This window comes from Rhineura floridana, chromosome 18, assembly GCF_030035675.1.
Source record: "Rhineura floridana isolate rRhiFlo1 chromosome 18, rRhiFlo1.hap2, whole genome shotgun sequence".
Lineage (NCBI taxonomy): Eukaryota > Metazoa > Chordata > Lepidosauria > Squamata > Rhineuridae > Rhineura > Rhineura floridana.
Window position 1 is genome coordinate 13,586,614 of NC_084497.1, and position 19,371 is coordinate 13,605,984.

Genomic DNA, 19,371 nt, shown 5'->3' on the forward strand with positions numbered 1-19,371 from the left:
AAGTCATCAACAATATCACCCAGCTTAAAAAAGAAAAACAAAGATGACCCCCCCCCCCCCAGTTATCCAAACAAGGACAGTCTTAACTCCTGGCAGTCCAGGAGAGGGGCAGACTGAGGGGAGGTAAACCACAGTTGGAGGGGGTTGTGTACCCTTCTCCTGCCCCCTTTTGCTCTAAACACTTTACATGCAATGGGGAAGATCTGCATTAAAATGAATGGCTCTGCCAGTGGACGTGCGACAGCCCTGCAGGTAAGGCCAGGGGGCACCTGAGAGAAGGAGGCTTGCTAAGATTTTAAGGGGGAGGGCTTCCTGCTCTGCTGTCAGCCACCTCCCTTGCCTGCTACTTCATTGCTCAGAGAGGAAAGCCTGAGAGCAGTTGGTGCCACTGCCTCAGTAGGCCATCAAGTTATTTATTAATGAGAAGAAACTTCAACCCAATGATAACATTTTCAGTTATGACCTTTGCTTATGGTAACCTCTTCTTATATAACTTGGTCTTCTGACACGGCTACAAATTTACATGCAAACGCTACTCAGGCGTGTTACTCAGAAGTAGTCTTTGCGTTTCTCAAATCTACCTGCCGGCTCACACAGCGGAGCTTCCCAGACCTGTGGCCAGGCGGCCTTTGCTTTAGATTCGATTTCCTCACGCTGGCAAATGCAGCTGCCACTTACATCACCCACAACAGACGGTCTTTCTCCTTTGGGTTGACTGCAGTCAGAAGTTAAGCTGGGGGCAGAAATAAACGTTGCTGCCTGCCACGGATGGATCTATCGATATTTTTTCTCTTAGTTCCTCATTTTTCCAGTCTTAAATTCACATTTCTGCAGCAATTTGCATTAAAAAAAAAAAAATCCTTATGAAAATTCAGCAGCATTTGAGTGTGAATCTCTCCTAATAAACACCATTCTGTATGGATGATGTACACAGTTTTGCAAGAAATTTTTGCAAATATAGTACATTTTTGTATGTTCTTTTCACTAACGTTATGCACACTTCCCTCCTAAATGTGCATTTTTGTAAACACTTGGTTGGAGATCTGCATCACAAAATTTAGCATTTCGAATAATGGCTGGGGTTCAGTTCTCATGTTGTTTCGGAAGGTGTGAATTGCATCGATTCCCCTTTAAATGTGAATGGGATCAAATCCCCCCCCCCCCATGGTCCACTCTTCTGGTGTCTTGCCTCTTTTCAAGAGTTTCTGCTGTGGTAGCTCCTATCCCGCTGATCCATATGCAAATGAACATTCGTGGAAGAGTTACGGGTTGGGACCCACACATTTCCTGCTGCACACCCTGTTTTTCCAAAGTGTGGGGGGTGGCTGGGCAATTGTGTTCCCTCTGAGGTTTCCACAGAGCAGCTTGTAGCTGCCTCTTGCTCTGACACACACCCCCTCGGTCAGCTGCCAATCCTGCCTGTTGGGCTGGACGGGCTTACAGGCACCTTGCAGTCGCTCGCCTGCCCTGATCTTTGGATTCCTGTGTGCGGCTGTGCCAAGCCGTGTGCCAACCTGTCTCATGGGTGAGCTGGAAACCTTGATCCCTCCGGCTTGTTGCAAGGGTGCCTGCTGAGCCTCCAGGTGGGATGTGGATTGTGGCCCAGCCAGCCACACTTCTTACACGGACATCTTTTGAGCAGATTTGTTGTCTGTCACTTGCTGTCTCGGTCCAGCTGCTCTAGGCTCTTTGCTGCTGGTGTTATGGGTCTGCTCTTCTCCCCACTCCTCGCATCCGCAGTCATCTCAATCTCAGCCAGCCAAGCTGGCATTTCAGAGCTGGAGCATCTCGGCCAACGGCTTGTGGGATAAATCTCAGGCGGTAGGGCTTTTTTTGGCCTCTGATGCCATCCTCTGTCTGGCTCGGTGAGAAGGCAGAGCACCGCTACCATGTTGAGCTCCAGATGGAAGACGTGGCATGTCCCCAACAGTGGCAGCCCACCCCCAGTCTCCTTTCTTACTCGCTTCCACTATCTCCCTGATGACCCACCCAGCACAGAGCCACAGAGGGGCAGGCAGCCTGTTGTGGCGCTGGGACTTGTTGCCTCCAGGATCCAGATGTATAATTCTCAGCTGGCTGATTGTGCCATCCCCCGAGAGTGGGTGAGGCCCGGAGGTTCTCCATGCCCCAAGGAGAAAGAAGGGCCTGGCTTGCAACCATCTGCCCAGGTAAGACAGCAACGGGGTGCAGCAGATGAAGGCTTTTGCCTCGGAGATGTGCCTGGCACTGGGAAGACGGAGAGACGGAGACTGGGGCAGAGTGTGAGTTAGCTCTTCCTGGGCAGAGAGGAGGGATCTCAAGGTATCAGCTGGGAAAGGGAGAGGAGCACGAAGGAGCACAGGGGCTGCTCTCCAAAATAGGGTGGGTGAATCTCGTCAGTTTTCCGTTTCCTTCCGTTTCTCATTTTTTCCAGTCTTGAGTTCAGTTCCCTGCATTTCTGCATCAGTCTGTGATTTCTTTTCACAAAAACTCCTCATGAAAACTTAGCAGCAGTGTGCATTTCTTGTTGCGTACTTATTTCTGTATGCAATGTTGCCAAATACGCACAGTTCTGCAAGCAACTTTTCCTAATACAACCCAATAGCAGCCTTGCACCTGGGCGTTAATCGGGGATTCTAAGAAACCAACAGATCAGTGCAGGTTTGGAAGGTCCAGTTCACCATCTTGATTCCAAATGGGCTCTGATGATATCCAAACATAGACAAAAACCTGCCCCTCGCTTTCAGGAACCAGCATGCGAAATTTGCTTATGCTACCTTAAGAGGTGTCCAAATGCACAGTGAATGACTTCCTAAAATATATAGCAGATTTTTGTATGTTGTTTTCATGAATATTATTTTTATGCACACTTTCCCCTAATATATGCATTTGCACACACTCTTTTGGATGGGAGAACTACATTATATATTTGCAGAAGTGTGAATTTTGAAGGACTGCTGCGTTTTGGTTCATATATCGTTTTGTTCAGTGCAGATTAGGGAGGTCACATTACAATGTGAACCAAACCAAATTTCTTCTCCAACTGTACTCATATCTGGAAGTGGGGTGATGGGAGGCTGTTAACCACATTGTTTTGACAACACTGAGCATCTGGCTAGCACTTCAGAATGCTCAAAGCATTTCACACATGCTATCTCAGTCATCCTTACAACAGCCCTGGAAGGAGGCTAGGATGATTATCCCTCCCTGTGGCAGATGCTGAGGTGGGCATTGATGTGGGGAGATGAGTAGGCCTTCTAGGGAGCTTCTGAACCAAGGGTTACTTGGCTCCCTGTTTGCAGTTTTGGTCAAGACTCTGCACCACATCTCCTGTTTGGACTGTTTTGCTCTGTGCATAATAGCACAGCCTAGATCTGACCTGCTCAACTGGTAGCCCGCTAGCCATGTAAGGTGGCCCACCAGGGCCTTGTGAAGCTCCTGATTTTTGCTGCCTCCCTGGCACAGATTGTGCAAGCCTCTGGTGGGATGAGGTGGTGGGGCAGCCTCTGTCTGTCCTCACCAGTTGCAGGATGTCTCAAGCCATGGACTGACCTGAGACTTTGTTCCTGGAGCTGCCACTTCTTCCTCATACACCTTGTGCTGCAAGGCTTTTAGGGACCTTCCCATTCTCACAATCATCCTTCATCTGATATGATTAGCTCCTGATTAGCACTGGTGTCCTTTTCCTGTCAGCAAGCTTGGGGCTTTTTCATGCTTGAGGAAGCTCAGTTCTTTTGCAATGTGAATGTAAAAAAAAAAAAAAAAAAAAGCTGGCACTGGCCAGAATGCTCATTTGCATTACCAACGCCTGTCCTCTAATCTCTCAGCCCCAAAAAGCAATGAGGAGACATAAAGGAAAGCAACTGGGAGAGGCCCAAAGACAATTCAAGCCTTATGTGTGCAGCGTAATCTCTCAGGCACAGCACCTCGCAGTATCGCTGCCTTGCTTGGCCTCCTAGAGACCAGTTCCCCAACCTGGTGCTCTTCAGATGCTGCCATCCGGCCGGCCAGTCTGTGGGGTTGATGGGAGTTGTAGTCTGAAACATCTGGAGGGCTGCCTAAGAGCCTTACATGCTTCTTGCCCCACAGTCTTCTCTAGGCTCCTCTCTGTTTTGGACCTGCCCTCTGCTTGGCTTCCCAACAGAGCTATTCCTCTTTTAGGTGCCGTGTCCTGCTCTGTTGCTGTGGCAGTGGATTCGTCCTGCCGTGCTTTTACACGGTCCCTAATGGAAGGTGTGACTCCCGAGAGCCCTGTTTGTGGGGCAGGAGCCACAAGGGGAATTGGGAGGCTGTCGCTCCAGGGATATCCCAGGCCTGTCCCTAAGGTTTCAGCATGCGGGCTGCATCTGGCCCCATTTGTCGCTAAGTGGCAGGTGTGCCTTCATCTTCCCTTGGCTGACAATGAAAAAATATAATGATAAAGAACGAGTGACAAGCTCTAGGTCCATATTGTTAATGCTGTCAGATTAAATTTTATTCTATATTTAATACAATTAATTAACCTTAAATGGATGAAGCTACTTGATATTTCTGTCCTGACTGTTCAGCAAATGATCCCCTTCCCCGTTAACCCCCCCCCAAATTTCCTGCCTACCTTTGCACAACCATTATTGGTTTTTTTAAAACTGTCTCTCTTCTCTCTCGCCCCCCGACACTTGAAAAATGGGTCCTATGTGCCTGTCCCTTGCATAAAAATACAAGTTTTTTTTTAAATCTCAGGATTGTTTTGAAATTGCAAGAGTTGGAAACAATGCAGCTGGATCCATTCACTAGCCAGCCCACCTTGAGCTTTGGAAATAAAGTTAATGCTTATAACTGGGCCAGGAATGCACGATGGCAGGAAGTTCTTTGGGAGCTGCCAAGAATCTGGTGCTATCCGGAGACCTTTGATCTGTTGTCTGTTATCTCTTTTGCTATTCTGGGGAAGAGAAGCAAACCAGGTTAACTTCATCAGCCCCTTTTCCTTTTCTTGGTTATAAAATGGCCTTGGCCAAGAAGCCAGATTTGTTTTTTTGGGGGGAGGGGGAGGGAGAAATGTGGTGCTTTCTCTTTCCCCCTTATCTTGGATGGGCTGATTTTTCTCCCCCTCTTCCATTATCTTTGAGAGTAACCATTTTTAAACTGCCCTTGAAAACATATGATTTTACTATCTGGATTCATAGAATTTCCTCCCAAATGCAAAAAGGGTCTGTGTAGTGTGAAAAGATCCCCCAACTCTAAACACACATAGACCCTGTCTTGTGCAGAAAACACAAATGTATCCATCTTCTTTTATACCCCAAGTCAGAGTTTCCTCAACTTTTCCCCCTCCAGTCCCCCTTGAAAATCGCTGAGGGTCTTGGTGGACCACTTAGTCATTTTTCTGCCTGTTGTTTAGCAATTGCAAATGTAAAAATAATTTTTTAAAAATTGTATGGAATTCAAATTTTAATACGGTAAGATCGAGTTGCCATGGCGGCCCACCTAAATGAAGTTTACAGTCCAAACTTTGGGAACCTCCGCCCTAAACGCCATGCTCATTATAGTGGTTTATTTTTATAATGTAATAATTATATTGTTCTACTTTATGCTGTCTCAGGATATCAACATAAAAATATTTTAAATAAATGCATTGTTGAGATCTTATCTTTCCATCTAATTCTCATTTAATTTAATTATTTTTAGTTTAGGTGTTTATATACTGCTTAATTAAGTTAAGGCATGCCCCTCGTACAACTATCAGTAATAAAAAACACTTCATACCAAGTCACTTTTAAAAAGCCCGAGACTTTAAAGCTGAGAAAGAACGGGCTGTTCATTTTAGATGCTTTATTTATTTATTAAATTTATATCCAGCCCTTACAAAAGGACATACTAAAACATATGAAAATATTAAACATACTAAAAACAAAACATTTTAAAAAGCAATTCCAACACAGACTGGGATAAGAGCTCTGCTTAAAAGGCTTGTTGAAAGAGGAAGCTCTTCAGTAGGCACTGAAAAGACAACAGAGACGGCACCTGCCTATTTAAGGGGAGGGAATTCCACAGGGAGGTGTCACTGCACTAAAGGTTGTGTGGAAGGGATCTCCTGATAAGATGGTATCTGCAGGAGGCCCTCGTCTGCAGAGCGCAGTGATTGACTGGGTATATTGGGGTGGGACAATCTTTCAGGTATCCTGGTCCCAAGCTTTATAGGGCTTAGTACACCAAAACCGGAACCTTGAACTTAGCTCAGTAGTTAAGGGCAGCCAGTGTAATTCTTTTAGCAGCAGGGTGACATGTTGGCAATATTCCTGCCCCAGTGAGCAGTCTCTCCGCCGCATTTTGCACCAGTTGCAACTTCCAGATCAACCTCAAGGGCAGCCCCACATAGAGCGCATTACAGTAATCCAGCCTGGAGGTTACCAGTGCATGGACAACAGTGGCCAGGCTATCCCGGTCCAGAAACAGCTGCAGCTGTCTTACCATCCGAAGCTGGTAAAAGGCACTCCTAGCCACAGAGGTCACCTGGGCCTCTAGTGACAAAGATGAATCCAGGAGCACCCCCAGACTATGGACCTGCTCTTTTAGAGGGAGTACGACCCCATCCAAAGCAGGCAACTGACCAATTATCTGGACTTGGGAACCACTAACCCCCAGCACCTCCCTCTTGCCTGGATTAAGTAATTTTTTGGCCCTCATCCAGCCCACCACCGAGTCCAGGCACTGGTCCAGGGATTGCACAGTCTCTCCCTATTCAGATGTCATCACGCAATAGAACTGAGTATCATCTGCGTACTGCTGACACCTTGTCCCAAATCTGCTAATGTTCACTCCCAGTGGCTTCATAGATATTAAACAGCATTGGGGTGGTACCCTGAAGCACCCCAGAGCACAACTGCTAGGGGGCCGAAATTAAATGTGAGCTGAATCAAATTTCTTCCGCATCCATCTTAGATTAGATGGACCTGCCTTGGGGTTGAAGTCTGGGACCCTGCAACCCCAGACTCCAAAGTGACCAGATGTTGGGGACAAACAGACCCAAGCCTCATTTCATTACTGTAATTATAATGGTCCTGTGATGTGAGTTTTTAAAATGTGCGCCTGCTCCAGGGTCTTTCTATTCTTTTTAAAATCAGGGTTGGCAAACTTTGTTCCTTTGTCTTTGCTCTAATGTATCAGGAATATAGAAGCAGTTGAAAAGCATGGAATGGTTTGGGGGGAGGAAAAAGAGAAATGTTTATTATGCGCTTCACACCTGAAGTCATGTGCACGGCAGTCTAAAGCCCCTGACCGTTACGTCCGCAGTCTATTTCAGCCTTCCCCCACCTAGTGCTGTCCAGATGTTTTGGACAACAACTCCCTTCAGCTCTGGCTAGCGCATCCATCTTGTGGGGTACTGATGCATTTGTGCCACCCTCTCCAAGGAGACCGCTTGCCATGGGGTGTGGTGCAAGGGGCAGGTGCACCTTTCCTCTCAGTGTCTTGCATCTTTTGAATGCTCCGAATGTGAACCTACACAAAACAACCTGGGTGTGGGTTTGCCTTGGCTGCCAAACTGCGTGTGCGTGTGTATTTTGCTCTGCCTCTGAGCCACAGAGACCTTCAAGCTTCATGGCGCTCCCGGCAGCAGTGGATGTGGATAGCGAACCTCCCCACCCCTACAGACCCTGGAACAAAGAGGAGAGAGGTTGGGGATGACAGCTGAAGGCAGAGCGAGGCTGGGAAAGGCATCCAGCCCTTGAGAGGAGCATTGTCTCTTTGTCAGCTGCTGTGCTCCCCTGGCCCTGAGGGCAGCCATCCTGTCACCGAGGCCAGGCTGCAGTCCACAGCGAGGTGACCCTGAGGAGCCAGTGTTTGTCCCAACCTCTCCTCCACCCGATTTTGTAAAAAAACCCTCACTTCTGAGTAACTTTGCTACAAAGGCAGGAGCTGCTGGGAGAGGAGCTGTGCTGGGTTACCCACTTACGTGCATGCCCTGCACCTTTCTCCTTCCAAGTGCAAGGCCCAGGTTCCAGGAGTTGCTGTGGTATCCTTGGGGTAAGGCTTGGTGTTACCTCCCCCCCCCATGCTCATCTGTGCAGTTCTGTGCAGCTCAAGTGGTCTGGTCTGGTCTGTTGAGGATGTGCACATTTTGGGGGAGGTGATAAGACAGAGGCAGAGCTTCCTGGAAAGGTAAGGCAGATGGCAACTGGAGAGGGGAGCCTTCTTGGTGGTGATGCTCTGTTCGTGGAATGCCCTGCCTAGGGAGGCTCACCCAGTACTCTCGGTGGTGGGTGTCAGGGGGTGGAAGATCTTTTTCTATTTTCCCATGGGAACTTTTTATGCTGTTCCTGTTGCCTGTCCTGTCTTACAATGTTTTGTTTTTTGTTTTTACTCTTTTGTTTCTTGCTGTCAGCTGCTGTTTCATCATTTTCTGTTCTTTGAGCTAGTTGGTCTGTTACTTCGATTGCAAAGCATTGATTCCCCCCCCCCCCGCTGTCAGTCACTGCCCAGTAAGTGTGACCTAATAGTATTGTTCAAAATACCACAGGACTTGTAAGTTTGTTTAATGTTTCAAATGAAAAGTCTAGGAGTATATAGGTTTGTGGTCTTCAGTGTCATGGGCCAACCCCGTTGAACTCCTTCCGCCAGCTGAGATACGACAGGCACCCTCCCTGTTGAACTTCAGGCGCATGTCATAAGTCTTTTTTTTCCCCAGCAGGCATTTTAAGGTAGTGCTTGGTTTTATGGCGATTTTATTTTTCCATTTTATGTATGGCTCCTTTTTATGCACACTGCTTAGAAATATGAAAGATTAAGCAGTATGTAAATCTCTTACATGAATAAATAGGAGGGTGGATGCTTTTGCGTCGTCAAAAAAGAGGGCACAGATTTGCATAAAGTTTTGTGGATGGATGGATGGATGGATGGATAGATGCAAATCTATTTATTTTTATTTATTTATGAAGTTGATCCCCTGCCCTTCCTCTCAGAACACTTTAGAAATGATTACTATAATTTGAACAGAAATGAAATACATCTCATCATAGCAAGGAAGACTCTGGCTTTGTGAGCTGTGTGTGTGCCACTTGCTCTGTCATGCAGGACTTTAAGAACCTCTCTCTTCCTCTGTGTGTTTGGATTCACTCATAGAACAGCGGAAGTTGCCTTACGCCAAGTCAGGCCGTTGGTCCATCTAGCTCAGAGCACTGATGGGGGGCATCTCTCCAGGATTTTGGCAGCCCTCCCTGGAGATGCTGTCAGGGTTTGAATCTGGGACCTTCTGCATGCCAAACGGATGCTTCACCACTGAGCTATGCGCCATCTCACGGGCAGAAAAAGTGCCAGGATGGGTTGCAGAAAGTGGCAAACATGGAGGCTGCCCAGAGCTGGGAGACCCTGGGTGGTGTTCAACTAACTCCTACTCAGAGTATATCCATTGAAATGAATGACCAGTGTGGTGTAGTGGTTAGAATGCTGGATTAGGACCTGAGAGAACAGGGTTCAAATCCCCACTCAACCATGGAAGTCATTCACTGAGTGACCTTGGGACAGTTACAGTCTCTCAGCCTAGCCTATTAATGTGGTTTTTTTGCTGTTTTTATTGTGTATGATTTTATTGTGAGCCGCCCTGAGTACCCTATTTTAAGATGAAAGGGTGGGATAGAAATATTTAAATAAATAAATAACCTACTTCGCAGGGTTGTTGTGAGGATAAAATTGAGAGGGGAGAGAACCATGTACACCACCTTGAGCTCCTTGAAGAAAAGGTGGGATACAAAGGTAATAATAAAGAAATAAAATAAAATAAACTTCAGTGGCTGTACTCTGAGTCAGACTAGCACTGAATACCCACCTTTCCTTCCTTACCAGAAGGACCCTGAACTCCTGTCCTGTGCTGTAGCTCAACAGGGCTTTTTGCTCTGCTGTGTCATCATGGCCCTGACTAGCAGTACTCAAATATGCAAGGCAGGACAGGGTTTCCCAGACCCCTTTCCTTGCCCAAACGCATGGCTGCATCCACTTCACTTGGGCTGGAGTGGAGACAGAGAGTAGCCGTTTGCACTGGTTTCCAATGCATTTCTGCACCCAATTTAAAGTGCTGGCCATGACCTTTAAATACTTGTGTGGCGGGTGCGTTATTTGAACCTGCACATGCCTTCACTTCTCATACAGAGGCTCTGCTGAGGCACCTGCCTGTAAAGACAGTTAGATTGGGTCGATGGGCACACAGAACAGGGCCTTCACAGTGGCAGCCCCACAGTTGTGGAATTTGTTCCCATGGGCAATTGCGCAGGCCCCCTCCCTTGATAATTTTTAAATGGGCTTTTACACCTCTGACCTGAATTGTAACCTTTTCACTGTAGCTTTTAGTGGTTAATCATGGGCTGTGGAAATGGTGTAGAGATGTGGCTATGATGTGTTATGCTAGGTGATTGCTAGCTTTGTACTGCCTCTTCTGTAGCGTGGTGAATTATGCAGTGGATGATTTTCAGTGGATGCAAATGTAGTTTATTGATTATGTTTCAGCACTTATTTTGTAAACAGTTGAAAAATTACCCCCTTCCCCAGAAAGCAGGTCATAAATCACTTAGATACAGATAAATAAATAACTGGTTTGGAATGAGGCGATAGCCGGGGTGGGGAGAGAGGTGCGTGCTTGTTTGCCACGTGGAAAGTGGCACAGCCAGTTCCAGCTCTCCTAAAAAGAAAACAGCTCTCTGTCTCCGCCGGGGTAGAGCATTTGAAGAGCAAACATCTCTCTCCAAGCGTGTGTGACTAACTGGCCTAAAGGTTTTTCTGTGCCATCCTCCAAGTCAAGAGGGCATCGTGTGATGATGGAGGCCCCCAGTGGAGAACTGCTCAGGAGACACTGAGAGAGTGCAGGAATGTCCCATCACCAGGGCGCCCAGCAAGGCCCTCTCAGCAATGCAATCAATGTGAATGGGGGGGGGCTGTGAACAGAGTGTTGACTCAAGAGCTGCCTCCTCTTCTCCTGCCCGCCTGCCTGCCCACCAGCTGTAGACAGCCAGGCTGCTGGTCCTGGCTTATTCGGCCCTTGAGCTTGGGATCCTTCCTAGGGCAAAGAGCAGGAAGCGTTGGCTAAGGTGAGTCTCGGCGTGACCCCTTTCTGCTCTGATTTCAGGAGAAAAGGTTTGGGGCAGGAGCACGAGGGGACTCCTGCAGGTACTTTGCCCCTTGCTAGATTTGTGGGTTCAAACCCCATCGTTCTTCTGCCTGTGGGGGAGCCAGAGTTCGGACCTTAGGACATTTTGTGTGGAGTGGCCATAGGCCAAAGGCAAGAACATATTTTGCATGCAGAAGGACCCAGATGCAATCCCTCTCAGTTAAAAAGGGGCTCTCGGGCTGAGGTAATTCTGCTTTGCGGCATTGCTGTGTCAGAGCTATGGTCTGGAGGCACATAAGGCCAGCTCCCTCCTGAAGCTAAGCAGGGTCAAGTCTGGTCAGTGCCTGGATGGGAGACTGCCTGGGAACCATATGTGAGCCACCTTGGGTTTCATGAAAAAGAAAGGCGGGGTATAAATGTAATAAATAAATAATAAATAAAACGTTAGACTAGATGGATCAAAGTAAGATGGCTTCACAGATTTGTGATGGGGTAGATGCAAGTTACAAGGTGGTTGCCGGACAGATGGCAAAGAGCCCTCCTTTGAATGCTTCAGCCTCTGTCTTTGGCAAAAGCCTGAGGCAGCAGCAAGGACTGCGTGGTCCTGATCCTGCTCTGCAGCTGAGGGTTGGCAGGTGGCCTTGTTTGAGGTGCTGAAATGTGAAGAGCCTGGATCCCTGTATTTGAGTCCTCTTGGTCCTGAGACCTCTTTCCAGTGGCTGCATCTGACACTGACCATAATTGGGGGTTCTACAACTGCCCGGGAAGGTATGATCCTGCAGTGTAAATTCCATTCACTGCTTATTTTTCTTTCCACCCTTTGCAGGATCCTCACTGGTGAAAGATTTGTCAATTTCACTTCTGCCATTAAAATGTCAACTGCATAGGAAATTGACAAAACCATTTCTTTCCTTCTGGAAAGAGAAATCTCAGCCCCTGCCTTTGGGAAGACTCTCTGGCTGGATTTACACATGCACCAGAATAAGATGGTGCAGCTCAGAATCCACAGAATGGGTTGTATCTCTTCAGGCCATAGGTGTGGAAATTACATTTTTGAATGCTCTTCTATTCTTTTTTGTATTATTTAAAAAAAACAGTAAGAAGAAAACCCTCCCTAGCAAAAACCTAGCACATCAGGAAGTAGGTTGGAACAAATCCATCTCCCTGATGGGTTAGGTTTCTCTTTCGGATTGTTTTTAATCCACATGGAGTGGGAGGGACCATTCCGAATAATGTCTGCAGCCTGAACTGGTACTGTCCACTTCTTGTTGTGCAGCACGTACAAGTCCAGCTTATGTCACCCAGCCCTTTGCCACTGGTGGGAGTCTGCAGAGGTGACCTCATTGTGGGAATCATACCTTCCAGTTATGATCCTGTGACTCCCCATCTTCAGTTTTAAAAAGCACACAAATGCTTTTCTGCCCTTTTATTCATTTAATTATTTAATTACCCTTTTCAGGCTTAGTGATGCAGTGAAGTGTATGCAGTCAAAATCTACACAAGGAGCCAATATAGATTAGAGAGAGATTGATATGGTGTGACAGTCATTCTTTCTTGGCTACTAGCACTTAATATCAGAGTCCAGGGGCCAGCCTTCCCCAACCTAGTGATATTTTGGATCACAACTCCTATCAGTCCCAGTCAGCATAGGGAAGGCTGGTCCAGGTTCCTCTCTCTGGAAGGAGGGGACCGGGAAAGTTGCATAGGGATTGGGGGGTGAGGGAAATGTCCCATTTTGCAGCCCCTTTGATGATCTGCAGCTCTTCTTAGTCATCCTTTCCTCTTCTCCTGCTTTGAGAAAAATGTGGTTTTAAAATAATATGGGTTTTTTTCAGGTTGTCCTGTAATTAGGTTTTCAAGGTACGGTTGGCTTGATAAGCAGATTAAGCAGGGAATCCCTGCTTTGGTTTAGCAGAGAGGACGTAAAACAGGGACCCAGTCTTCCTCAGAGCTGTTTGCAGTTTGTGTGTGTGTGTGAGAGAGACATAAATTTGATTGATGGGCTATGAGTTGAGAGCACACACGTTTGTGTTTTTTTGGTGACTATTCTGGTCCTAGAGTACCATAATAGAAAATGCAAAGGAAGACACTAAATACATTTTTTCATTCTCATGAGGAAATTGCATGTTAGCATACACTACTTTCAGTATATAAAAAAATGAATTTTCATGGAAATGTTGATCACATGCAAATACAAGCAAATTTAGGTTGCAAATCCATGCACACGTAAACCCTACTGAACACAGTAGTAGTGAGTAAATATACACAGGGTTTTTTAAAAAAAAATTAGCATGCCACCTAAAATGAATTTCTTCCTCTGTTTATGTTAGGACTGTCAGATTCCTCCACCCACTACACAGAAACCTCTTTGGTTTGCCCAAGGATGGAGACAGAACTGAGTAACAGCTGTTTGTATCTTCAGAATTGGGGGATTAAAGCCTCTCCTGATGCCCTTTTCTTTACACATTAATGTTGATTTGTGCCCATGATGCTGTTGGGCCAGCCATACGCATTCCCAATTTCCATTCTGTTTGCGCGTGCAAACGTTTGGGGGCAGCCAAATGACTTCATTTCCAATCCTGTTACGGGTGAAATCCCATAACTTTTCATATCAAAAATGTTCTGGTTTGTTTTTGTCCACCTTTTGTTGTGGTGTAGCCCCTCTGGAGAGCAATGGTGGCAGAATAAATCCACCGCTAATGCACTGTTGTTGTGTCAATAACATGTTGCAGAAGACACCTGCAATAAAATATCTGGTTCTGGGGGGACTCTGCGTGTTTTCTCCTACCCAGAAGAGGTCTGGGTGCTACCTGAAACCTGAAGATCACCTGAAAGGCCCTCGTTTGAATGTCTGCTACCTCCCCCTCCATTCAACGCTCTAACAGGGATGGCTTGACCAACAGCCTCTCCCTCTCTCTCCTTCTAACCTGATAAAAAGTACCGGTACTAGTGAGAATTTTCACACGTTTTTAGTTGGCCTGATAATGGCATTCCCCTAGTATGGATTTCGGAAGTATACATAGGATTGCACTGTTCATCAGCTAAAAAGCAGCTGGTTAATCATCTACCTCTCTCTCTGTCCCGTATATAGTAATTGTTTGACGCCCCTACCTCAATCGTATTAATTTCAAAATAAACAACCATGCCGCAAACTGCCCCCAGGTCAGAGAGAATCCCATAAAACTAAACTGCTTATAATTTTTGAAACTGGCGAAGTCCAGAGAATTTCCCATCCAATTGTTCAACTGTCTATTTCCCTACCCCTCCTCAGCCAGCAGATTGGTGATCTTGTGAATGCTAGCAGGAGTAAGAATCATAGAGTTGGAAGGGGCCTTCTAGGCCATTGAGTCCAACCCCCTGCTCACAGCAGGAAATCCACAGCTTGAACATCTCCCGCAGATAGCTGTCCAGCCTCTGCTTGAAGACATTCAGCGAAGGGGATCCCACCACCTCCCTAGTCAGTCAGTTCCATTGCCAAACTGCCCTTACTGTCAAGAAGGTCCTTCTAACGTCCAATCTGAATCTACACTCCTGCAACTTAAAACCATTAGACCTAGTCCTACGCTCTGGGTCAGCAGAGAACAAATCTGTACCCTCCTCTATGTGACAGCCCTTCAGGTACTTAAAGAGTGCAATCATGTCACCCCTCAGCCTTCTCTTCACCAGACTGAACACGCCAAGTTCCTTCAACCCTTCCTCATAAGACTTGTTCTCCATACCGGCTATCATCCTCGTCACCCTCTTCTGAACCCACTCCAACTTGTCTATATCTTTCTTAAAATGAGGCGCCCAGAACTGAACGCAGTATTCCAGATGAAGCCTGACTAATGCAGAATATAGTGGGACTATTACTTCCCTCGACCTGGAAACTATAGCTCTGTTTATGCAGCCCAAAACTGCTTTTGCCTTTTTTGCCGCAGCATCACACTGCTGGGTCATGTTCAACTTGCGATCCACTACAATTCCAAGGTCCTTCTCACACGCACTACTGCTAAGCCGGGTATTTCCCATCCTGTACCCGTGCATTTTGTTTTTGTGGCCTAAATGCAGAATCTTGCATTTGTCTTTATTGAATTTCATTTTATAAATTTCAGCCCAATTTCCTAGTCTATCTAGGTCCCTTTGGATTTTATTCCTGTCTTCCATTGTGTTAGCTATCCCTCCCAGTTTTGTATCATCCGCAAACTTCATAAGGCTTCCCTCCACCCCGTCATCGATAAAAATGTTGAAGAGTATCGGCCCCAGGACAGAACCCTGTGGCACTCCACTCGAAACCTCCTTCCAGTCCGAAGCAGAGCCACCAACGACCACTCTTTGAGTACGGTTTTCCAACCAGTTGTGAATCCACCTGACAGTATTTCCATGTAGTCCGCATTTGACGAGTTTGCTTATCAAAAGGTCGTGGGGGACTTTGTCAAACGCTTTGCTGAAATCTAGATAGATGACATCTACAGCATTTCCACCATCTACTAAGCTAGTGACCCGATCAAAAAAAGAGATGAGATTAGTTTGACAGGATTTTTTCTTGACAAACCCATGCTGGCTCCTTCTAATCACAGCATTGTCATCTAGATAGTTGGTCTTTTATTATCTGTTCTAATATCTTTCCCGGTATTGAAGTCAGACTGACCGGCCTGTAATTCCCCGGATCTTCTTTTTTACCCTTTTTAAAGAGTGGGACGGCGTTTGCCTGTCTCCAATCCTCTGGCACCTCTCCCGTTCTCCAGGATTTCTCAAAGATGATGGCAAGAGGTTCCGAGAGTACATCCGCAAGTTCCTTCAATACTCTGGGATGCAGTTCATCAGGCCCTGGAGATTTGAACTCATTTAGGTTAACTAGGTATTTCCTGACTATCTCCTTATAATATAATAATAATAAAATTTTATTTATGAGTCGCCTATCTGGCCGAATTAACGGCCACTCTAGGCGACGTACATCAATACAATAAAATACAATATAAAACAATGAGAGCCACAATCAATAATTAGAGTAAACACTACAATTCTGATTAATAACAGTATTAAAAGCTAACCCACCCCAGATGTCCTGTAGGCCAGCCTGAACAGCCAGGTCTTCAAGGCTCGCCGGAAACCTATCAGGGAAGGGGCATGGCGAAGGTCGAAAGGAAGGGAATTCCAGAGGGTGGGGGCCACAGTCGAGAATGCCCTGTCTCTAGTCCGCACCAGCCTAGCTATTTTAACTGGTGGGACTGAGAGGTCTTGTGTGGCTGATCTCGTCAGGCGGCATAATTGGTGATGCTGGAGGCGCTCCTTCAGATAAACTGGGCCGAAACTGTATAGGGCTTTATAGGTCAACACCAACACCTTGAATTGGGCCCGGTAAACAACTGGTAGCCAGTGTAGATCTACTAACACCCGAGTGATATGATCACGGCGACAGCTGTTCTTAATCAATCGTGCCGCCGCATTCTGTATCAGTTGTAGTTTCCGGACCGTTTTCAAGGGTAACCCCACGTAGAGCGCATTACAGTAGTCTAAGCGGGAGGAGACCAGGGCATGTATCACCCGTGGGAGCAGATGGACAGGAAGGTAGGGTTGCAGCCTCCTTATCAGATGTAATTGATACCAAGCTGCCCGGCTCACTGCTGAAACCTGAGCCTCCATAGACAGTTGGGAGTCAAGAATGACCCCGTGGCTGCGGACCTGGTCTTTCAGGGGTAATCTTACCCCATTAAACACCAGGTCTATATCTCCCAACCTTCCCTTATCCCCCACCAGTAACACCTCAGTCTTATCGGGGTTCAGCTTCAGCCTGTTCTCTCCCATCCATCCACTTACGGATTCCAGGCACTTGGACATGGTGTCCACAGCCAACTCTGGTGAGGACTTAAATGACAGATAGAGCTGAGTGTCATCCGCATATTGGTGGCACTGCAGCCCAAATCTCCTGATGATGGCCCCCAGCTGCTTTACATAGATGTTGAATAGCATGGGGGAGAGGATAGAACCCTGTGGCACTCCACAATGGAGAGGCCAAGGGTCTGAAACCTCAATGTTGAACTGCAATCCCGACCCCTTACTGAGATTGCTACCGATGCAAGGTTGCACGCTGTTCCCTTTTTGGGAGAAAACGGAGGCAAAATAGGCGTTGAGCATTTCTGCCTTTTCCTTGTTATCTGTCAACATTTTGCCATCCTCATTGAGCAGCAGTCCAGATTCTGGGCAAAGGGAGATGTTAAAGAAATAAATAAGTGTAGAGCTGGTCTGACTTTCTCCAGATTCTGGCCATGCACCAGTAGTGGCCGGTGGCAGCTGTAGGGCATCAGTGGCCGGAGGGAGGCTGGCTGGCCGGCTAGCCCTGGAGGGCCTTCTTGGGTTTAGAATAGCATGAAGATTAGCCAAGTGCCTTTGGGATTTGTGCTTCTCTGCCCGGCTGAAGAGAGGCGGCTGCCATTATTCTGCAGCCAGTTCCTTTGGGCTCTCCTGCAGCGCTCTTTTCTCCGCAGGGCAGGAGTGGCTGTTGCATCTGGGTGGGTTTGGGGAGAGGGCCCTTCTCCCCGGGGTCTCTGCCTCCAGTGCCTTTCTTTGCCCTCCTTCCCTAAGTTCTCTCTTTTCTCCCCGGTTTGCCTTGCAGGTGCCCGGAAGGCAAAGGAAGAACATGAATGAATTCCTGGGTGACTCCAGCATCCCGAGCCAGGATCCCTCCCAGCCCGTCAGCACCTCCCTGTCCAGCAATGGCACTGACACGTGGAAGAACCGGGCTGCCAGCCGCTTCAGCGGCTTCTTCGCCTCCGGCAGTAGCGCCAGTCCCTCTGCACGGGTATGTCGCCAGGCTTCCCATGGCCCACCCAGCACTGCCACCCGTTGGTCCCTACCGGCTCCTTTCTTCTGCAGGCATTGCAGCTGGGCGGGATTCTCCCAGGATGGCCAGGAAGGTTTGCAATCTAAAAGATACGACACAAAGGGAAAAGGGCTTTGGAGGGAGGAGGAAAAATCAGACTCAGACACTGGTTACCCAGTTCAGTAGATCATGGAGCTGGCTATAAGCACGATGGAGGAGCGGCTGCAAGCACGATGGAAGACCAGCTGCCTCTGCTTCTTCCTCAGTGATGGCCATTGGTGGGTGGAGGCAGAAGTGTCTCTCAGCTGCAGTTACATTCATGATGATATTCTGGACCCCTCGGTGGTCAGGGGTGGCGTGCCATTATATATTAGTTCCTGCCTGGCGCCTTCACACCCTATTTTGGGAAAGGGGGGAGGGTTAGCTCAGTGTTACAGCAAAAAGTCAGAGGTCCAATCCTGGCATCTCCAGGTGCTGCTGGGAAAGATGCCTGTCTGAATCCCTGGAGAGATGCTGCCAGCCAGTGTCGGGAATATTGAGCTAGATGGACCAGAAGGCAGATTCCTATACAGTATATTCCTGTGATGTGATCCAGAAATGCTCTTCTTGTCCTTGTTGTCCATGTTGTAGGGATCAAGCCTCCATGTCCAGGGGTTATCTACCTCAGGGTACCGGTGGGCAGTGAGGGGCCATGAAACCAGAGAGGGCTGTGCCCTTTGCACATTTGGCTGGCCTTTAAGGCAAACGGGATGAAGGGCTAGATGGGCTCCTTGGCCTGATCTAACGGGCTCTTTTTGTGCTCCTTCTTTCAAGAGTTCCAAAGGAAGAGAGAGAGGGAATTAGGGTGGGTGCAGCTTCTCTCCTTCCTGGTGTGACAAGTTCCCCCTGCCACTGCCTTTTGAGGTGCTCTTGGCTTCTCCCCTTTGCCTCTGGACACCCTGTCTTGAGCGGGGTGGGGGGCATGCACATGGAAATAGCAACCCTCGGGCTCCTTGCTCAGCCCTGCGCTCTCTAATCCCCCCCTTGCAGGAGATGGACAAGATGGAACAGCTAGAGAGCAAACTGCACACCTACAGCATCTTTGGTTTGCCGAAGTTCCCCCAGCAGCTCCGCTTCGATCAGGACTCCTGGGAGGAGGAGGAAGAGGAGGACGACACCACTCTGTGCCTGGAAGAGAGTTGGCAGGAGATCATCGAGGGCACAGAGGTGAGGGGGGACGAGCTCCTCTGCTGGCACCCTGGGCGTGGGATCTGGACCTGGCTGGCAAGGGTTCTTCTCCTTCTGCCAGTTCTTTCATCTTTTAGTTTTTGGAGCTGGGAGGAGTCCAGATTAGGACTGAATAAAGGAATTTTAGCCGATTATAAGGCTGCACACACCCCATGCGTTTAAAGCCCATTATTTCCCCCAAAGAATCCTGGGAACTGTGGTTTGTTAAGGGTGCAGGGCACTGTAGTTCTGTGAGGGGTAAACTACAGTTCTCCTGGGGGAAAATAATGTCCTTGAAATGTATAGTGTGTGC

General features: G+C 47.7%; 1 protein-coding gene across 6 annotated transcripts in view; it reads left to right on the forward strand.

Moving 5' to 3' along the window:
* Positions 1–19,371, forward strand: part of PLEKHG5 (pleckstrin homology and RhoGEF domain containing G5) — a 98,648-nt gene that overhangs the window by 55,370 nt on the left and 23,907 nt on the right. For all 6 annotated transcript variants that reach the window (XM_061600765.1, XM_061600766.1, XM_061600764.1 and 3 more), the window contains 2 exons: positions 17,646–17,831; positions 18,882–19,058. In XM_061600765.1, coding sequence (XP_061456749.1) covers positions 17,646–17,831; positions 18,882–19,058 — 363 coding nt within the window. The remainder of the gene's footprint in view (positions 1–17,645; positions 17,832–18,881; positions 19,059–19,371) is intronic.